Source organism: Kryptolebias marmoratus, linkage group LG20, assembly GCF_001649575.2.
Source record: "Kryptolebias marmoratus isolate JLee-2015 linkage group LG20, ASM164957v2, whole genome shotgun sequence".
Lineage (NCBI taxonomy): Eukaryota > Metazoa > Chordata > Actinopteri > Cyprinodontiformes > Rivulidae > Kryptolebias > Kryptolebias marmoratus.
The window spans coordinates 7,763,882-7,786,264 of NC_051449.1; the positions used below are offsets into that span (position 1 = coordinate 7,763,882).

General features: G+C 38.6%; 1 protein-coding gene across 2 annotated transcripts in view; it reads right to left on the reverse strand.

Annotated features, from left to right (window-relative positions):
- b4galt2 (UDP-Gal:betaGlcNAc beta 1,4- galactosyltransferase, polypeptide 2) overlaps positions 1-22,383 on the reverse strand; it is a 139,757-nt gene that overhangs the window by 55,669 nt on the left and 61,705 nt on the right. For both annotated transcript variants that reach the window (XM_017426053.3, XM_017426052.3), the window contains exons 3-4: positions 16,549-16,667; positions 15,109-15,225 (exon numbers count right to left, since the gene is read on the reverse strand). In XM_017426053.3, the coding sequence (XP_017281542.1) occupies positions 15,109-15,225; positions 16,549-16,667 (236 nt within the window). The remainder of the gene's footprint in view (positions 1-15,108; positions 15,226-16,548; positions 16,668-22,383) is intronic.

Below are 22,383 nucleotides of genomic sequence, written 5' to 3' on the forward strand. Positions count from 1 at the left end.
CAGTCAGCCAGTTGAAATGGTTATTGCATTAAAAGACAAGAACAATATTATGGCTTGGCATCTATTTACAATTCTGATAATGTCAGAATTTTGTACCTGAATACTGCTAACTCAAGAGATCAGCACAAACTAACCAAGTTCACATTCAGAGTTAAAAAAACTGATGCCTTTTGAGTTTCGTTATCTTCTGGAATAGTTTGTTATGTAAGAGAGTTATTGGGGCTCTGCTAGGCCCCTCTTCAGCCAGGTAATCCATCATGTGCAAGGAAGAGGAAGAATGCCCATGATTCCCAGAATTACCTCCTCCAACACACTTACACTCCATCTCCTGAGTCATCAGCGGCCACCACGGTCTCTTGGGGAGATGCTAGGTGGTGGGCAGAAAACAACAGGAGGAGGGACGATGAAGAAAGAAATGTACAGAAACAGGGGAGGTGCAAACAAATACTGAAACCCAAGGAAAAAGAAGAGGCAGCGTAAACCTCAGTAGATAGGCTGCGATGTGTGACATCTTAGCGAGAAACTACTGCAAACGACTGGAACTTCCTCAAATATTGCAAATTAGCACCTTGGAGCTCAGGCTCCTAATGTGCAAGAGTCTCTTTTCAGTTCAGTCTCTAATGGTTTTATGAGCTGCAGAGTGAATGTAATGGTTAAGGTGCTTACCATCACCTAATCCCATTAGCTCTGTCGCACCTCCATATGTGTCAAACATCGTTGAGCTGTGGCTTTTCCAGTCCATGAATGTACGCATACTGCAGTTTGGTTTGCACATGAAAAAGTGATGAATTATGTAACCAAAGCACAATAAAAAAAAAAAATGTAATTTTTGTGGACACAAAGAGCAGTGTTTGTGCTAGAAACTAGAAACCCTTATTGTTTCTTTGAGTAATTCAAGCTGCTGGAACAGCGTATTAGAAATGGCTAAATTTTTACCTCCATTTCCTCCGCCGTATTGTGAGATGCCAGGATGAAGAAGAGGACAAGTGCTTTCACACAATACACGCAATATGGGGTAAGATCCAAAACAATTATGTTCACTTACAATGTTATGAGGCAGAACTATTAGACAGTATAAGCTGCCGCAATTCCATTCAAAACACAAAACTCCGACAGCGTCGAGGTTGACATCACAGATATTTCAGCTGCATATAATAAGGAGTCTGGGGGTTTCTGTCCACATAAGTAGCATTTACTCCATGACAGAAAAAGGCTGGCAAAGTGCTAGAGAGCACTTTTTTTTCTGGTGTTTTATCAAACAATTCCTCTGGCACAGCAGCTCTCTTTTTTGTTTCTATGACAATATCTAGGACAACACATTTTCACTTTAACCGCTGTTTTTCGATAAACTGACATTTCCCTTTTAGGTTTCTGTTATTTGTCAGTCTACTGTTTGTTTCCTAATGTTTTCATGAGCACCAAACGGTCACCTGACATCTCACTGGCAATGCTTTTACAGCTCAGTCTGATGGCGACAGCGCGGTTTGTCAGTAAATCAGCCGATGGTAGTAAATGTCATTATCTGATACAAAGGACTACTTAAAGTAGGACTCGTCTTCGAGGGCAGATGAAAGAACATAAAACACAACGTTCGAGACAACGAGCCACTTAGAGTGTCTCTGCCTCTCTGATGTCACCTGTATGGGAAAATCTGAGGCCACTTATATTTAAACAGTGAATTTCAGCACTTAATCCTAACCTGCACAGGTGTTGTTCACCAAATCTGCACCTCAAACCCATCTTTTATCCCCGCTGGTGATAATTTCTGCTAAAAGAAAGAAGCTCAAACTAGCATCCCTTAAGGGAAACACCCACCGCCTAGCATAGCACAAAGTTCTTGTGTGTTCTGATCGAACTCACAGCATTTGTTGAGAATGACTCTCAGATCCTTCCGCACTAAATTTGAACTCAATATCTGGTAAACTGACTGAGTTATAACACTTTCTGTGTCTGATAAGGTAGATCAGCAGTGGTAGCCATTTTAAATCAAAGTTGAGTCTAAATGTTAAGGAATGATGAATACAACACTTTTTTTTTAATTACCAGATTTCTATTTCAGTTTTTGTTTTATTTCTGGGGGAGATCATTTCTGGTGCCTTTCAGGAAAGTTTGGAGAATTTCAGGAGGAGGGGCTCAGACCAGACACACACACACACACACACAAAGAAAAGAGGTCTGTAAAAAGAAATAAATAAAAAGGCACCGCTGAAAGCTTTTCTTCTAGGCTGCCACACAAGATCACACTCTTTTCTCATTGAGAGTCGAGGAGAAAAGACGCTGTTTGCAAAAAAGCTTGAGGAGCCTCATTCTCCCCCTCCTGTTTGCCGGCAATGCCAGATCTGGTTGTTTCAAAAATGATTACAAAGTTGGAGAAATGTCGGAAAGTCAACTCGGTATACAATCTATACTATTCAACAAAGATAAAACTGATCATCTTGTTCGCTTGGATTGTTTTACTTGTGCCCTGACATGTGGTAATACTGTGGAAAACAGAGACAGACAAGAAGAACAAAATGTATGACGTATGTTGATTAATAGATGTATATGTGCAATTAAAGCCACAAAAATGTACTGAAAAATCAAGAATTAGATGTGTTGTGTGATGAAAAAAAAGCGTCCGACATCTTGTGGGTGGCAGGCAAACTATAATTTGGCATAATTGAAGTAATTATTGTAACTGTGTATTGGGAACAAATGCACAGGAGGTTAGTTTTTATTCTTCTGCAGCTTTCATTGTGAGCTGTATTGTTATTTTGGAGAAGACACAATAATAGCGTTGTTCTGAACTACAATTACAAGATGGAATTGAAGGGGTAAAGTGCAAATCACATAAGAATGTATTCCTGTAATTTTATTACATCGCCAGACTAGTTAATTTTGGATCGATGATGACCTCATTGGTCTCAGATCTCAGGAACAAAAGCAGAAGAAACAAAGCGAAGCACGCACCACGCTGGTGGTGGGAGGCTGGTGTATGCTCTCCATGGGGTTTTAAGTATTCTGTGACTGCATTTCATCAAGTCATATTATACTCATACAACAAAATGGATTTATGCAAAGAAACAGGGAAAAACTAAGTGCCAGTTCTTTGTTAAATAAATAAATGTTTTTTCTGTACCAGAGCTCATTAAACTTCGACTGCTGAAACTTTGACAAGAGCAACATCCGATCCATTTTTCCAAATCAATAAGTATCTTTTTCAAACATGTGCTGCCTGTTATTGAGAGGGATTTTAGTCATCTAAGATTTAATATTGTGTGTAATCCCTGCTCATATCCTGGTGGATTCTCCGTCTCGTTTCGCGCCAATCCTCGGACTGCAGAGCCGCCGCACGAAGACAAAAGACAAACAAGCTGAAGGTCAGCCAGCTCAGGAGGAATCTATTACGCCGCCTGATACAGGACCAGCCATCACTCTACATCCACTGACCCATTGTGCAGCCACCATATTATTTACCGCTTTAACATCCATCATCGACACTGTAAACAACACCGTCCTTGGTGCCAAAATGTGACTCATACCCAAACTGCTGAGCGGGTCACAGACGTGTAGGAGGGCTGCGAGGAAAGTCTGCAGCCGTAGCTGTAGGTACGCCTCTCAGTTAGGGCATGTGTGACTTTTTATGACCCTAAACATCCATATGAAGAATATCATAATACGAAATATACGCAGTGAATTGCTCCAAGCTGCTCTGCTCATTTTTTTTGCGGGTTGTAAAAAGTTGTAAAAATTTGCACACAGATAAACAATAACAGCGCTGCTTTGAATACCAGATATATAAAACCCAGTCATATAAAATTACAATGGATGTTAAGCATATGCAGCATTTACTGTCACATTAATTCTTTAACTATGCATTTGAACATGCACAGCACCTACTTCCCACAGCTTTATTTGCAGCTTTACAATATGATGTTGCACCAAGCAAGGAAATTAAACTGATTGTCACAACTTGTTAGTCTCAAACTGATCTGAAAGGAACACGTGCATTCATTAAAACTGATTTCAGTGGGCTAAACTGCTTTTAAAAAGGGTAAAATAAATCAAATGTTTTTTTGTTCATTAAAATTACAAGGTTCTCGAGTCTTTATTCTTGATAAACGTGAAGTTAAATGAGCTTGTTAACAGTGGAATGTTTATGTGCTTCAGTTTTTAAGAAATTACTTCAGTACAATGACCGATAATAAACAACAAAAATAAGAAAGGAATTGTGAAAAATGTGGTATAGCATTTTAGAACATCTCCTGTTAAATTTATCTTAATCTCATAATGATCACTTTCTGTGCAAAATAAAAAGTATATTCCTGGTCAAGCAGTTCATTATAACATTACTTCCATAAGCAGTAGCCTCGTGTTTTAATATAGAATGAGTTTTTTTTTTTTTTTTTTTTCAAATTACCCCAACAATGCACACACATTCACAGTAAACAGCTTCACGTGTTGCTGTGAACGGACCAGAGAAAACTGGACCCGCTCACACAAGAAGTTGAGAACGACACTACCAAAAGGACGAGGCTGTGTTTGCAGAACTTCACTGAAATCTTTGTCACTTTTACACATACCCCCTGAAAAACAAAAACAGAAACCGAGCCGATGAAGAAATGTGAGAAAGATGAAACCGCAGTGCTCCTGTAACAACAGAAAAAGGTGATATTTTTAGTTATTATCTTCACTCCGCTCAGCCATTAGGAGAGAACAACAACAGACAAAAAAAGCCTTTTAAGGCAATTTTCTCGATAATTACCACCAACAGTTTTTATGTCTTGTTCTTTTTTCTGATTAATATGCTGTGTTTCGCACAATGACCTTATCCTCTAAGAAACCTCTAAATTTCTGACATTTCTAACCCTTCCTGAATAGAAGCTCTTTTTGCTGCTAGTAGGTTAAAACTAAGCATTGAAACATTAAAACATAGCAGAGAGATAATAAATAGACAAAACAGTTTTTTCATTGAATGTTTTAAGGTTACTGAATGTCAAAAAAGTAAGATGTTCATTATGAGCCTAAAAGGTTTATTTTCTCCTCTTTTATCCGATCATTCTCTGTATCGTTTTAAATCTGAGGTTACATGTTACACCTGAAAACTGTATTTGAATCATATCAATGACATTTTTTCTGCTATAATCCTCAGTAAAACTGATTTTCTGAACCAAAGCTGAATTTAGACAGCTACTTTTGTCTTTGTGGCAATAACGTTAGAATTTAAATCCTTTACAGCGACGACCTGCGTGCTGGAAATTGGGTTATTAGGAACAGAACATAAAAAAATAGTCCATGAGAAGGAAGGCTGATGGAAGATTTTATCTAAGCACAATGAAACAAGTAAAAACGGTTTGGGAAAACAGGGCCGCCTAACTCATTTTAATGAGAGCTCTGACAAAAAACAGATGATCGTCTGCAAAGAGTAGAACATGACTCAACTTTACGATGTCAGAGAAAACACGTCTACTTTTAATGTTTTTTTTTTTTCTGTTTATGATTATACAGTACTCAGCTAATTAAAACTGAATCTATTACTATTTGATGAGTCAGACCGATTGTCTGTTTTTCAACTCAAAGAAATCACTCTAACAAGATCAAAACATTTAAATGTCATTTTCAGGCCTGCGATATGAGGATCTATACCCATATCTTGCCCTAAAGCAATAGCAAAATAACATTTGTTTTCTGTCTTTAAGAAAAAAAAAACAGACCAGTTAAAGTGTTATTTGATAATAAACACAGTCTGATCTACTCTAACCAATTCAGGAAAGATTTTGTTAAAAAACCCAATAAAATACAATTTGCCTCTTTTTTAAGTCAGGAATCTAACTGTTTGTACAATGAATGACACAAACTCTAGGTTGGTTTTGTAAAAATTTTTTGTCTAAAAACACCCTTCCAACGCTACGTGTTAATCTTTCAGTTTGTATTTCTATTTTGTAAGAGACCGTGGGAAACCCAACAAAACCAGCAGTAACATCTCCAGGTCCTCTGCAGTTTCACTCTGACCACTCACACTTCTGGCAATGTAGCTAAAAAAACATACTGCTCGTCATTTTGAGAAACTCAGGTAAAAAATAAAAAAAACAACATTCTGCACGAAGAAATCTTCAAGGTTGGACACCAAAGTTATCCCTCTGCGCTGCTATAGCAAGCAATCAAAACAATCACAGATTTGAGGAAAAAGTAAATAAAACTTCTCTTTACTTAACAGTGGAGAAAATAAAATATTTTGTTGTGAAATGTTAAAAAAGCATGTTACTGCCATCACATTTTACACCAATATAAAACCTATTGAGGTTCCATTAGTGTGGAGGGGCACTTTGGGTGCATTATTATCCCTCTGAAGCTTATATATATATATATATATATATATATATAAAAATAAAATAAAAACACATATTCACACTTCTCTCCTAAGTCAATGTGCAGACTCAAGATGAAGTCGAGCTGCAGCATCTGTGTGAGACCGAGGTGAGTGCAAATGGAGGAAAAAGCAAAGCAACAAAGGGGTTTAAATCAGAGTGACATTTCCAGGTCGTTTTACTACGAGCTTGTCAAGGTGTTCTCAAGGTTTGATGCATCTGTTCTGGGCCTTCTAAGTAGCAAGGTCATTAAGTTTGGCTGCTTGGCTGCAGGTTAAAGAGTAAAATGTGAACAGTAAGGAGCAGCTGTCACATTAAAACCTTAAGTGGAGGAAGAAACAAAGCCAAGAGCCTTGGTTTTTTTTTAACACAAAGACAGTATGAGACTTAGTTCTTGCCATTTTTGCCATTATGGATGGAGAAACCAATCAAAAGTGAGGCAACAAACTGCTGACGGCCTGTTGGTGTTTGCCAAGTCGTGCACAAACATCTATAATTCTACTCTATTAAGAACCAGTTTCCTATTAACACACTTTTGATGATTTGTTTAGTCTTGGTTTTTTTCGGAACCACTTCAGCAGATTTAGCAAATGGCCACGAAAATAATTCAATAGCACATTTGCTTGCTAAAATAAAAAATAAAACACATGCAGTTTAAACCTTAAATCATGTTTCTATAAGCATAACAAGTATTGTATAGGTATCAATTAAAATTAGTTTGCTTTTATTTATGACTGATCTTTTTGGGTGTTTATTGGTGCATTTTATCTTGTAAATTCTCTTTTTTAACAATAGAAAGTCATGAAGAAGTTTCAAGTTGCCACTGAAGCAGCAATGGCTTAAGAGAAGTCAATTAGCAAGGCATTCAAAAGCAGCCTGAAAGAAACCCTACCAAAACAACAGGATGCTTGAGGTCCCTGTATCTCCTGCAGAGACTTTGGAGTCAATCGGTATCTGCTGGTTGCACGAAGTCGCTGGGAGCTAAAAGCCTTGAGCTGCTTTCCTCTCTGTGGTAATAAAACTGAGCTTGAGATTCCTCCAAGGAGAAATGTGAGGTGACAAGAGAGGCAATGATGTGAGTGACCCAAAGGTGGTCAATCCAGGCTGGAGTGTCGATCAGCGCTGTGGTTATCGCTCGCTTCAACAGCTGCAGTGCCCTTTTAGCAGGTCTCCAAGCCTCCGCAGTAAAACTGCTGCACATGGCTCGGCGTACGAAGGGTGTTTGATCAAGCAGAAAAGGCACACGTCACACCAGTTTTCAATGAAAAGCACTAACCAAGCTTAAGTCAGTCACACATGGATGTTTTCTGGGACATTCACTCCAATGCATGAGCAGTATTAACTTTATAAAATCATCTTAAGTTTTATGAAATGCATAATATTTACACAGACTTGGACAAAGGGTGCAACAGAAACAGCATGGATGCATACATTCTATATAGTAAATTTTATGCACTTGAAAGCAGTAATCTACTTGTTTATCTAAATGATTCAATGAAATAAACTTGGTCATTATATTTTATGATTCTGCTATCAAATTAATTAAAAACAAAAAGGAAAACAGAACTGCATAAACAAACAACATGGTATGTCTTTTTAAACAAATTCCAAGAGAAGTAAAATTTCAGCCGTAACAATAAAACTGTCACAGTTTAAATGAGGCTGTAAGAAAAATACAAGAAAAAAACATTTTTATCCACTCTGCTACAACGCGATTCCCAATCACTTTTCTTTTTAGTCTTTATCTTACTGTGCTCCAGTGCATGCTGGGTAATTAGACATTTAGGCCTGTAATCACATCTTCCATCCATGTTTTGCAACTTTTATGGCCGACAATTACCTCGCTGAGAACTTAGAGGAGAGAGGAGAGGAGCAAACACAGGAAGTTCTTAGTTAAATCTATAATTCATAACAGCACAGGCTACAATAATGCACCTGAGAATTACCAAAGGGTGCAGAGTGCAGGAGAACATTATTTAACTGCACTGTTCCTCTACAAAACAGAAACGGCATTATAAGAACACGGCGTTTCAGGGGAACCGGTTAGAGGAGGGAAATGGAAAGTGTTGTTCATTAGATCAACAACCTTTCATTTACTTAGCAAGATTTGTCAAAAGTTCTCATCTAGACCTGCGTTTTTTTTAATAGAAATGCATCCCTGTTGTTTCTAAATAAACTACTTTCTTTCACACAAATAAAAGAACAAACTATCTACAGAAAAGTTGAAATAACACTTTAATTCTTTTTGTTTGTTTCTGGATGCGAAGCCTTCTGCAAGTTTTTTTCTGTGACGCAAAACCTGTTTTATTTGTACACCGAGGCATTATGATGCTCTCTCAGTTATCATTTTAACGACAGTAGCTGCTGTATCAAACACCATGAATTAAAATAGAAGGATGTAACCACCCTAAGAATGGTGAGGCAGACGTGCACAGGATGATTCAGAGCAAGAAACCGAACATCCAGTGGAGCTCACCCTAAATTATACATACGTTTAAATCTTTATAAACTCACGGAAAACTTTCCAGGACAAAATAAAGAACAAAAATCAAAGTAACCAGGTTTTAAACTGATTTACACTTTCTAAAACTGAAATTTATGTTGACTCAATAAGTTCTGAAGCCATCCTTGTGTGGTCATTAAATAACTGCAGGTTTGTCATTTCAGCACTGTTTTTTTTCTTTTAAGGAACAAGTCATAGATTGTTGTACTTTAAGGGTTTTACTTTAAGCCAAACAAATGAAAAAGGAAAAACAGTTTAATGTTCGCCAATGTTTCTGAGTCTAATCGAAGCTGACCTCAGAAGGAACTTATGCAAAGATGTGAGTAAGAACTTATAATAAGTCTGACAGCCTGAGGAAAAGGCTTGAGGCAGACACCGGGAACTTACTGGAGAGTGTGTGTTTGTATGTGTATCTATGTGTGTGTGTGTGTGTTTATAAGGGTATGGGAAGGTGGCAGAAGGAGAAAGAAGACGGTAGATTAGTGAAGACAAGCTTACGATGATGAGTTGAAACCAGATGTTAGCATGTTTTATTTTATTGCTTTATTTTTTGTATTCTTGAATCTCCTCTGGATTAAGGGAACACAAAAACAGGATGTCTGTTTTTTATATTACTTTTAACTAATGTTTGAACTAATAGTAGTTCAAAAAAGAAGAATGGAAGTACTCATAAAAGCACATATACCATGAACCCCTGCCCCAAGTAAGTTTTTAGTTTGTTCCACTTCGGGGTTTTGTTGCATCGTGGAGAAATAGTAAAAACAGGCAACATGTAGTGACTTTAGATCTAAACTCTAGGTTAAAAAACAAAACATGTATTCTATTTTTCACCTTTCAACTATATAATATAGCCATAAATATTATAGGATTTTTGCCAGCAGGCCAGAGATGCAACAAAACAAGGAGAAAACCTAGAAAACAGGCGATTTCGGGTAAAATACAGCTGTGAAACACTGTGGTTATTACTCAACAAACAGGGAGAGTCACAGAAGAACAGGGCTTTTATTCTTACTACTTTTACATAAAGTGGTGTGAAGGTTCTGTTTCTTTTTCTACTACCAAAGAATCAGGACATAAATGACTAAAAAATAGCATATAATGCAATTTATGCTTCCTAGTTGTCTCCTGTTATAATTTATAAATCAATAATGAGTTTAATCCTGGGATTAACATTAAGCTCTTGTAAAAAAGAAAGAAAGAACCCAACCAACAGATGGCTCATCCTCCTTCAACACTTCTACCACTGACTTCTGCCCCCCCCAAACACGCTGTTTCTCACCTGCTTTTGTTTTTCCTGCCTCTTGCTCTCTGCTTCTTTCTGGGCTTTTGTCCAGTTTACACACAGAGCCGATGGCCAACAAATATTGGCTCTGGTCTTCGGCAGGCACAGAGGATACAGAGCAGCAGGGCAGAACAGCAAGGTTGCTATATCACTTTCCGCATGATCCCTCTGCAACGCCTACTCACTGTACCTCCCTGGCATCACTTTTCAGAGGGAGATGATAGCTAAGTGTCAGGCTGAAGCCGAGCACGGACTGCGGGTTGGTGCAAAAATGCCAAAAAACAAGAAAAAAAACCCCAAAAAACTTTTGAAACTGAGACAATCAAAACTTCTCCCAGCGAATGACATTTGACCAGTTGTCCTTATAAACAGACAGTATTAAACCTGGACACGTAATCACAATAAAATGGCAATTTGTAAAACCCCTTTTTATTTTATTTCAAATCAAATGAGTCAGCACCTTTTTTGAGTAGATTACAATGTTAGTTTTATTTTAAAGGTTACTTTTAAAGCTATTAATATTTCTATATTTATGTAAATTTGCGCCATTCAAACATTCAACCCTGACCAGGCAAAAAAATAATACAAAGTGAAATTAAAATATATCACCAAAATAGAGATTTAGGTATTTCTGAACATGTGCTGTGCACTAACATCATATTTACTGCAATATTTCTACCAATAATGTCAAAAAAGCTTATTTGTCAAAACTACGGGTATATCTGAGGGTATTTTAACACGTTGATTTTGGTGTAAGTTATAAAAATTTATCATCATTGCAACATCAGTGTGCACAGTATCAATATGGCAAGGGATGCAATGAAACAGAGGCATGAACATAACCAATAATATGTCTGATAAATCAGACGGACCCCGCTGTCAGAAAGGCCCACAGCTGATTTAAATGATAGCGAACAAAATACCAAAGCACACAGAGCGCCGCGATGGTTGTGATGATGGGAGGAAAAGTGAGCAGTAAGGGTATTGTTGGTTTATCGCAACTGATATTATCGTCTCAGGATTCAACTGTAAGATTGCAATTGTATGTTTTTTCTAATATTGTGCAGCCAGACATTAAAATCTGAGAAAAGAAAAAGTGCGTGTGTACTTTTATCCGGGCCGTGCGTGAAGCCGTGTCACTGACTGACAGTGGCGTGTTTTAGCTAAACGTCAGTCTGCTGTAACCTTTAGGCTCTGATATAATTAGCCAAGCTCTTAAATGCATGATCTGTGTGGACGGAACTGAAAATCATTTGTGTGTGTGACGTTCAAGAGTGCCAAAAGCAGATGTACCTTTTAGTACTCCCAGGGCACTGCTTTTCTCAAAAGCCTGTTCTAACTCTGAGGACACGGCAGCCATTATCTGTTAGCTGGGATAGGACTGGAGGGAGGAAAATTATCAACATATACCCCCCCACTCCCCACCACCACCTACGGCCCCGGCCACACACACCTCTCTAGTGAATCGGTGTTAAAACGTTCCAGACTTTCGTTCATTTAACACTCGGGCGAGCACAATAGAAAAATGCTCTGCGCCGTCCTCTCAGAAAGTGTCAGCTGGTGTAAAGGTTTAATCGCCCATCGTGTCAGACTCATCAGGACCTGCTGCCATCAAACTCCCACCTCTGTCGCTTTCATTCGCTTCCTCTCAATCTGCTTTCCTGTCCATCCTGTTTGAGCATCTATCGGCTTCACTGTCTATTCATCTGACTTCCCATCACTTGCTCTGCCAAGAGGGCTGTCTGACTTTCATGGCTGACCTCTTTAGAAGAAAAGATGAAATTAAGCAGCTCTAAAAAAAAAAGCTGAGGAATGGCACAATCATTGTTTTTTTAATCATCTGCCTTGGTTTAGAGTTGATTTCTGTTATTAGTGAAATCCCAAAAGCAGAAATTGGAACGAAAAAGCGTTTCCTAAAATAAAACTGATTAACTGTAAATTACCCGTAAATTAACGGCCATGTGAATATTTTGTGCGCAATCCTTGTTGATTTATTTGTGTATTCATTAAAACAGAGCGTGTCCAAGGTGTTAGATTTAATGCCAGGGTTGAAACTTACAACATATTGCTACTGAAATCTAATTTTAACGAGCAACTGCAGAATAAAAAAAACTTCAAAACGCATTCCTAACTAAATAAACAACTCTAAAAAATCTAATCAAATAGTTAATGTAACAAAAAATTATTTTGCCATGAGCCAATATCCCTGTTCTCTTTCCAGAGTCCTGAAGTTGTAAAGATGTCTTTATTTATACCCAAAAGCTCATTAAGGAAGAATAATTGTTTCAAACTACTTTAACACTAAGTCACTCGCTAAAATAATAATAATAAACAGTTATAAAACTGTTTTTAGAATACATTCATCCAGTTAAAAGCTAAACTGATTATGTATGATATGCACACTTATGTAAGATGAAATACCTATAATGTAAAAAAAAAAACCCAATGTAGACATTTCAGAGAAAAAAAGTAAAAAAGTAAGAGAAAAACAATGTTTCAATTGGCCATAAATGTCATAATTTAAGAGTTGCAAAGTAATCTACTGCAAGGACTTTATAGAAACAAACACACCAATAAGTTTTAAAGCTGAGCAAGCCTCTGCGACGTGAAGGTTAATTACAAACACACATCTGTAGCGTTTAACTTATATCCGGCTGGGCTGCAACATCATTCAAAAACAGAAGGATGAGATTAACCTCCTAACCCAAGTCATTTACAATAAGAGTTTCTCTGCATATCTTAACACGTTCGGCTATATTTCAGAACTAATAAAAGCCCTTTCCACTTCAAACGCCGTGGACTTTGACCTCTGAGTCACAGAGTGGAGTAAATGTTGATGGTTTCACAGATAATTGCACCCAGGCAGCGAATTAGAGTTCGTTTGAAGTGGAGCTGAAGATGCTGCTGAGGCTCATATTAGCCACTCTGCAATGTGATATTACATCAGTTTTCTGGGCAGATCTGGAGCAGGAGAGCAGCACATCACGTGCTCGGTAAACAGTCACCCTTTCAGCGGGACTGACGCTTTAGTTGCACTGCAGAGTTACCCTCAAGCAAGGCATTAAACTACTTACTTCAAGGCTGATGCTTAAATAAATACAATCTTCTATTAGGGTTTGCTTTAATTCCTAACTTCCTTCCTGGTTGCAATTGTAAAACAAGTTTAGCCTTGTAATTCTCCGCCGTTTACTACACTTATTGATGTTTGACATTTTGCAGGACATTAGCCACAGTGTCTCATCTCGAAACTAAAAACGATGTCAGTTTAATTACAGCGGCGGAGAAGGTCTCACTGAGAGACAAGCTGAAGGGAATAGTCCAATTGTTGCTTCAACTCCAACAGTTCTGACACTTGATGGCAACGTCACGTTTGACGGGAGGCGGATTCGCAGACCCAGAGATGGTATATGTGTCTTTGTCTGTGTGTATTTGTGTTGAGCAAGGGTAAGACTGGAACATAGCCACATGAAGAGCAGAGCGCAGCAGGGCAGGCAGAACTAAAGGTCCTTTCCACAGGGGGAGTGATTAAGACGTTACACAAAGCACACAGGGGAGTTAAAGGCCAGGAAGAAGACCTCATTACCCATAATGTAGAAGAAGAGGAATTCTCGCCTAACGTACCGTGGAAAACTCACATACAGTGTCATAACATTATTTAAAATCCCTGTGCTGGGCTGAGGGAGGGAATTAATCTGCGGATGAGGTCTTATTTTACTTTTAGGAGTCAAAGAAATTAGAAGAGAGACAGGAAAAGGGCAGCATTTAGGAATTTATGCGCCTGAATTATGACTTACTCTGTTTCCACATTAGGTAGTAGAGTTTTTATGTTAATGATGAAAAACTACTGACGGTGGTTGCAACACTCTTGTTGTTTTTTCACAACACTTAGGACTTCATACAAGCTGACAGATCTAGTTCAGAACCAGTTCTTGTTATATATTTTTACCTTAGAGAAGGACCATTCCTTTTTAATTCGCAAAGGCTTCTGTGTCGCTTCTCTGTCTGCTTCTCTGCTGTATTCAAACGATTTTGGATTCAGCAGAGCGCCCGGCATTCCACTCATCATTTTACAGTTTTACACTGCAGTCTATAAGGTGGCAATAATGCCTTAGTTTGTCAACTGTCTATTGAAGACAAAAATAGAGTCATTTCTCACTTGGAGTCTGACCATTTGCGTGGCACTGAATGATGAATTGAACAAATATGAGAGCAGTGTCTTTTGAAAACAAGATTTCATGATGCTCGTGGTACTAATTTGGAGTTTCTTTTTGTCCGGTATGTCTTTGGCACCACCTTGTCAGATGGGGTAATGTCCCAGAGCGTTACCTGTCGGCACACACAGTTCGAGCATTCACAAAACTTCAAGGATGCATGCAGGCAGCCTCAAACCTGGTGAAACCTCGCAGAGTTGACCAGATCGGACCAAACAAACCATTACTGACCCTTTACTTTTTTTCTTAAACATAACTTTTATGATAAAAAACAACTACTGTGCAACCCAGACACTATTAAACATGCAGCTGTGAGTCATTTTCATATTTATTGATAGTGTGACGACCCTGTCAGGTGACTGACTGAGCTGCTGCAGGTGCGGCTCTATTGAGTGCAGCAGGTAGTTATTGGGAACACCTGATTGGCTGATTTAGTCTGGTATAAAAGGGAAAGGTGTTGTGAGGCAAAGGTGAGGGGCATTAGGCCTAACCCCCTCCTTGTTTGTCCTCCTTTGGTTATGGTTTGTCTTGGTTATACTAAGTTGGCTTACCTGGGTTTTGGTTAACTTAATTTTTTCTTGACAGGTTTACTCTTCTTTATTTTTCAATGCGTTTAAATAAATATTTGAAATATCATTCATGTGTCCATTTCCTCGTGTTTTGTCACAATCCCTGAGCCAGGTTGTGACAATAGAAAAAAATCCATTAAGTGAATATTGGGCTCATTCTGCACGTAGTTTTAGTTTTCAGGCTCAGCCAGCCTACCTGGTTGATGATGTAGATGCCGTAGTCAATCTTCTGCCGTCTCAGGATGGGGTGGAGGTAGTGGAGCCAGTACTTCAGGTGGTTTTCTCTGTGACGGAACGGGATGATGATGGCAACCTAAACAACAGAGAAGTTCACATTTTTACCTGTTTGTTGTCTGTAATCTTCTGTAGACAGCGTTGGCTGATAATATCACATGCTAATAAGCAATGCTAGTAATAGTAGACTATTTGAGAAAGTAATATTTCTGAAACTTTAATGCTGAATGAACAGCTCAGATTTATTGTTCTCCCATTCCTCAGCTGATTTTCCAAAACAAACGACTGTCCTGCAGGCATTTCTATAGGGGAACTCTGTTGCAGTGTGAGGGTGTGATTTTTTTCTGCAAAAGTGTTCAAGTAGGTGGCAAGTGTCAAAAAAGCATCCGTAAAAAATGAAGCTTTTTTTCCCTCTCTTTTCACCCAGCAGAACACTGCTGTAATTTAATGAGTGGAGTTCCTCCTTTTAACTGTCAGCGCTCATTATTTCATGGCTTATTGGTGAACATATGTATGTATACAGCCAACAACAGCATGCAGGGAATCATTAAATGAAAAAAAAAAAAAGTTTCCTCGATTCTTTAGGTGCGTTTAAGGCAGATGACGGTGGCAGAAGCCTTCAAAAAAAGCAAGTAAAATATTCATTACTGGATAGAAGTGCCAGTATTTGGACACAAGATTCTGATTTCATGAGTGCTGTATCATCTGTCTGACAGCACACTGCCAGTGTTTTTAAGTTTTCAATCCCAAATGCAGCAGAACACACGTCCATCCTCCACCGGAGCCCAGTCCGTTTCCATAACCAAAGCGTGATTTCATGTGCTCAGATAGCAGCATTTTATCAAGTAACACAGAGCATGAATTCCACACTTTTCATATGTCCCACATTTGTATCAGCATTCAACATGCGGCTGCTGCACGCCGCCTTTAAAATGCATCGACTTGTGGCTGAATCAGGTCTTTAACCCTGACTGTATTTCATGTGCCTTTTGCTCTCTATGTTCACTTCAGTCCTAATAAAGTTAGTACATAAAGTTCCTAAGCTGCACTATTTTGTTCACTGAAACCTAAGTATAAGACAGATGCCACAGGGAAGAGGAGACTTGTCTTGGTACAGGAGGACAAAGTAGGACATTTATGTTGTTTAGACAGCTATAACGCGTAGTTAGAGCAAGTAAGTGAGTATAAATACACAGCCACAAAACCTGCAACCTGTAACTGACATATGCTTTCGAGCAATTTTTTCCAAAAAAACAAAGAGAAACTGTCTCGGTTTCAACTTTCTCCAAGACGTTAGATGATATTATCCATTATTTATCCTTTTCTGTTTGATGTGCATTAGCAGAAATGGTCTTCAGTGAGCGAGTGTTTGTGTAAAATGTACAAAGATGAGTTCACAGACCTTCCACCTTGGCCGGCAGTCTGGGGGGGTGTACCGGCCTCCCTCCGTGACGTTCGGGTTTTCTTTCTGCACTCGCTCCATCGTCATCTGGGAACTGAACTCAATCAGCAAACGCCCCACTAAGAAAAAAAATAAAGAAACAACAAAGGAAATCTGTACAAGAAATAATAGTTTCCAGGGATATGTTTTGCATAATGCAGCCTTTAATAGAATGCATAGGCTGTGGAAAACATAATGCTACAAAAAAACCAACCTTTGAAGTGAGTCAGTATAAACACAACAAAAAATATAATTATTCTTATCAAACATAAAGTCTCTGCGTATGTTTTATCTGAACAAATCAATTCATCATTCATTAAAGTTTTGAGCGATCAAATGCTTACTATGCATGTGTGTCTTTGTAAATAGTTTCAACAAAGCGTAACTGGACAATAAATATATATTCCTCTCGCTTCGAGAGCCAGTATGATTAAAATGTACAAGAGAGAACCGCGGCTCCAATCAGACCCCTGCAACCATGACCCTCATGTTTACAAATCAGACTCTGAGCTCTCAAAATGTCATCCATTATTCCAGGGTTGTGGTTTTTTTTTCTATCTTATCAAACCACGAACCAACTAGCGAACTCACAGGGAATAATTTAACTCGGAAAAAAATAAAACATGAATTGATCTTAATCAGTTAAAACTATATGGGGAATTTTATCTGTGAGGGTGTGATTTCATCAATAAAGCTTGTGTGTCCCTTTAGAGAAGACACTAATGTCATCAAGGAAAGTGCAGCAACTTTAATATGTATAAGTAAAAACCCCTTTCCACTGACTTCTGCATGCAGTCTTTCACATCACATAAAGCTGCTGAGGACGCTGAAATCTGCCACACTCCCCCACCCCAGCTTGTTCCTTTATTCAATTTCTGAAAGCTAACCCTAGATACAGATAAATCACACAACCCACTGCTGCATTGGAACAGGAAACCTTTAAAACAAATACTGGAAATAACTGTGTTACTCTGATAACACAAAGACAACATAAAATGATACAAAAACAGAGCACTTTTTGTGCACACAGCAGATACAGAAAACATTTACACGCTGGAGTGTGTAGATGAAGAAGATAGGAGTGAAGAATTATTCTAATGTTAATAGAGGAAGGAAATAAATGAAAAAAAAAGTATATTGATTGCAGTTCAATCATCTAACACACACACACACACACACACAAGTAATGTGCTGTATACAGTATGTGGTGATATTACAGAAATACATTATGAAATCACGCTGCTTTATCGCTTTATCTAGGACACCCACTGCACTGGGGGATACATCACTGCTTTGTCTGCAAATATTCACAGTAATTTACACACACACACACACACGCACCTATACACACACACACACACACACACCAAATGCACCCACCCTCACAATAATAACGAGCTAAATCTCAGAGCTATGAGGTTAGCTGCACATGTACTGACACAATAAAGTGTGAGCACACCTGAGGCAGTGACTACTTTAAACAAACATACACACACACACACACACACACACACACACAAACAAAGAGCTAGCAGCGCTGTTAAAGGCTATGATTCAACCAGGGTCAAACTTGATTTTAAAATGCCAAAGAATGGGTAAAAATGGAAGCACTCCGGCGTTTTGTTGCTTCTCTGTGTGATCTGGCACCCATTCAGACTTTCTTTTTCCCTTTCTTCCGTTTCCTTCCTCCCGTCTCGTGTTGTTGATTTGTTCTGCCCTTCTCGCCACATAACTCATATCAAAGGGTAACGATCGATAAATTATTACACACACCGCCCTCACACCTCGCCCTCCCTTTGTGCAACTGTCAGGTGTTCCCGAGCTCCACAAAAATACCGCTTCAGACAGATCCACTCTGCTGAGACCCATAAAGATCCAAATTACTCCTCAGATTCATTTAAATCTATCAAGGTAAGGTCTTGTTTGAAATTCTGCGTTGGCAGGCTTTGTGGTAATGTTTATCAATTGTAGCAGGAGTAAAAGGCTTAGTGTGTGGACGGTGGAGTGCATGTTAATTGGACAGATCATGCCAACAGGAACACTCTTTGTTTGGGTGTTCATTGGTGGACAGCATTTAGGAGGAAGACTCTGAGCCTTCTTCAATCCTATTCGGACGAAAAGGAAATCAGGTGGAGCTGTGTGCAATCGTCATCTCTTATGATTTCCTTCTACTATTAGATCTGCACGCACAGACCGCCAAATAAAAAGTATAAATGCATTTAGCAGCCTGTCAGGCAGCTTTCTCCTCTTTCTCTAAAAGCAGAGCTCATGCACACAACACTATGACTTGCGATGTCCTCGAAGAGTCACTGTTTGGTCCATCTGAGCGTGCAAAAACCACGCGACAGGCCGGTTGTTAATCAGCGGCCCTGCTCTGTGAGTTTTTGAGACTTCGTGTACTTCAGCGACAGCTGAGGCAGTGCCAAGGTCAGAGTTCTGAGAGTCTCTGGGTTTATAATTGAGTTAAGTTCCTTAGAAAGAGTGGAAAATAAAAGTTCAAGAAAGATGGTGAAAAGAGAGAAACGAGTATGAAAAGAATAATAACAAAAAAAAGGAGTGAGAAAGTGTTCCTCCTCTTGCTGCTACTGACACAAGCTAACAACAGAGACTTTCAGCTCTCTGAATCTTATTAGCCTGTCCACTCGCTCAGCCTCTTCTCTTTCAATCATTTACAAGTGCTTCTACCAAAGTCTGGATCATAATTGCTGTTCTTCCCAGTTGGATGAAAAAGTAGAAAAAATTGTGTAGTGCTTGAGGGCAGGCAAAATGCACTGGAAAAGGGAGGAGAAGACAAACAAACTTCAGTTCCTTTGATTTTGTTTGTCGTTATCCTTTGTTCCTCTGGTTACTATCCTCCTCCTAGTCATTATGGCGGATTGAGAAAATTGTTTGTTGCAAAGGCTATTTTCAATTCTGGTTTTGTGTGTGTGTGTGTGTGTGTGTTCATATGTTCACTGGCTCAAGGGATTACTGCCATCTAAGAATCTCCTTGACATGCACATGCTTCCATACACGTAACACCGAGAGCGTGCACCAGATAAAAAGGTTACCAGAAGTTTATTCAGAGCTCACCAACAGTGAGAGCAAACAGGGAGAGAGAGAGAAGGCTGCAACATCCACAGACTGATAGCTTTACTGCTGTGTTGTAGCTGCTGGAAAATAAGAAAAGAAACTCCAAAAAGGAAAACAGGAGTAATGTCTTTTTGTTTCTTTTTGAAGATCGTGTAAAACGGGTCAGTTCTTGCACAAAACTCTGCCTGTTGAACTGTATGTGCTTAAGTTTTATTGGGAGAATAAATAATTCACCTACAGTACGATACTAAACATTTCACTTAGTTTATTGCACAGTATTTGCAATAAAGTGCAGTCAGATGAGGCATCATTAAAATTGAAAAAGAAAACAAATTGTAAAATAAAGCAAATATTCTTATTTGTTGAATATCCAGTTTGTGCTATAAGTGTAATTCCGGTCTGATTCCAATATTTTAATGTCAAAATTGCTGAATTAGCCTACTTCCTGTTCAAACAACTTGGGCCGGTTCCCGTGAACATGTTTTGATTTTTCCCTCTTGGTCACCAACATATTGTTTGTAGATGCATGTATTCTATTATATGTTCTCATTTTCTCTCAAAGAGATCATATTTCACATGTTTATTACATACACAGGCAGGCAGTACCTCTGCCTCACTGAAGAGGGAGCCTGTGAGTCCACCACGGATTCTTCTTCTTCTGCTGTCGTCACAGGGCCTCCTCCATGTTGGCCCAGATACCAGATAATGCATTTACAATACAGCCATGCTGGCTAAACCATTGCAGAAATTATTTTTGTATAAAATTATCTGGGCGACTTCAAATACCAGAGTTTCGAAGTGAATATGTTATGCTTATGAGCAAGCCTCTCGCTCGCACAGAAAACCACATCTATCTCCTGGCTGCGCTCTCCAGCCTCCCTCTCTTTAAATTGAAAATGCTCTAATTAAACGTGCTGAAATTAAAATTGAAACTTGGAGTGTTTGCAGCTCTGTAAATTGCCTGCTGAAATGACGCACTGAGACTTTTTAAATAAGTGTTTATGACAGAAAATATGAGTCTTTTTGTAAGGTAGGCTTATAAATCTGACAGAATCAGTGCCTAACCACCCCATGAATCCCACTGCATGTCACTGGATACTGTTTATTGTACACATTCTGTATATTATAAGAATATGTAAACATGTGTGAGCCATGAGGGAAATAATCTAGACTCTTGTTTTGTCCTTTATTAGAATTAATGTATAATTACATTCAGCTTTAGTTCAAAGATTGAAGTTTCACCACAGACGTTTCTCTGCAGGTTTCCTTTGCAGCTGAAAATTAGTTGAGCAACAATCTCTGATCATCAGGAAATGTTTTCTGGCAAGATGCAAGACAAACAACACGTGAGCCCATAAACAAGCCGTAACAAGAGCCTTCATTAATGAGCGTGAATTTTAAGCAGGCCGATCAAAGTAATTACAGTACGAGGAGATAAGAGCACTGATTCCAGAAAATTATTTGATCGCGTCGTTCCCTACGCCGAGAAACAATACTCTTATCAGCATTTATTAGAGCGCTACAACTCAGTGCCGATGTTACAGATCATTACACAAACAGGCGAGGCAAAAAAAAGCACTTAATGGCAAAAATCCACAAGCACAGTATGTTCGTTTGTGTTTTCGCTCCGAGACAGAAGAGGCTGGGCGCATGAAACAGATGGAGAACACACGTCCTGGCAGGATGTGCGAAACAAAAAGGAACTAGAAAATAAAGATTAAGTGCATAGAATACATGTGATACTGTGTTAGTTACTGTAGGTTACACTTGGACAAGAAAAGCAGGCAAACTCCCCCCTCACAAAAACAGAAGGACAGATAATGAAATGGGTGAGGAACATGCAGAGAAGTGAAGGGGGGAAAGAACAGAGAGGTCCTGAGCCAAACACCATGGCAACACATCAATCAAGTGATACCGGTCTTTCACTCCACTGCAGCAACTACTGTAGCTCCTACATTACTATTGATCTTTCTACTAAAATTTACAATATCGTGATCAGAAACAAGATCTGCACAAATAAAAACAAGGCTCTTGTTGCTGTTTTGAGTCAACACATCACATCTACCTTTGATTCTCTTGTGTCATCAAGCTGATTCATTATCTCAGTCAGATTAAGACCTAATATATAAGATATTTACCCTGAGAAAAAAAAGATTTTAGTTCAGGTCAAAGGGTGAAACTCTGACATTTTTACTGTAATTTCTCAGCATCGCAGATACATACCGGAAAGTACCTTAAAGAGCCATATGTGAGCCACTGTTTTATAAAAATATCAATCTGTGAGGAATTTTTAGTGTTTTAAAATGCTGATCTTAATGTCAAATCCTGATACTTTCTCAATGGTAAAAAAGTCTTGGTCTTGTCTCATTATTTTTAACTAATCTTTTTAACATATACAGATGCAGGAAAAGCACTCCGGTCCACCAGCCAGCTTCTCCTAGGTGTCCCAAGCTCCAGATTAAAATATAAAGGTGATCAGACATTTGCAGAGGATGTTTCAAACTTTTGGAACAGTTTATCTTTTAATATACGCACAGCTCAAACTAAAGAGACGTTTAACCATTGCTTAAGACCACTATTTATATTTTGGTTATTGATTTAAACTGAATATAAGATTCTAATTGATCTTGTCTGATTTTGTTGTGCTTTTATATGTTTATTTTATTCTTCTTTTATTCCTGTTTTTATTTGATCTCATATTTGAGTTAGTTGAATTGTTATTTG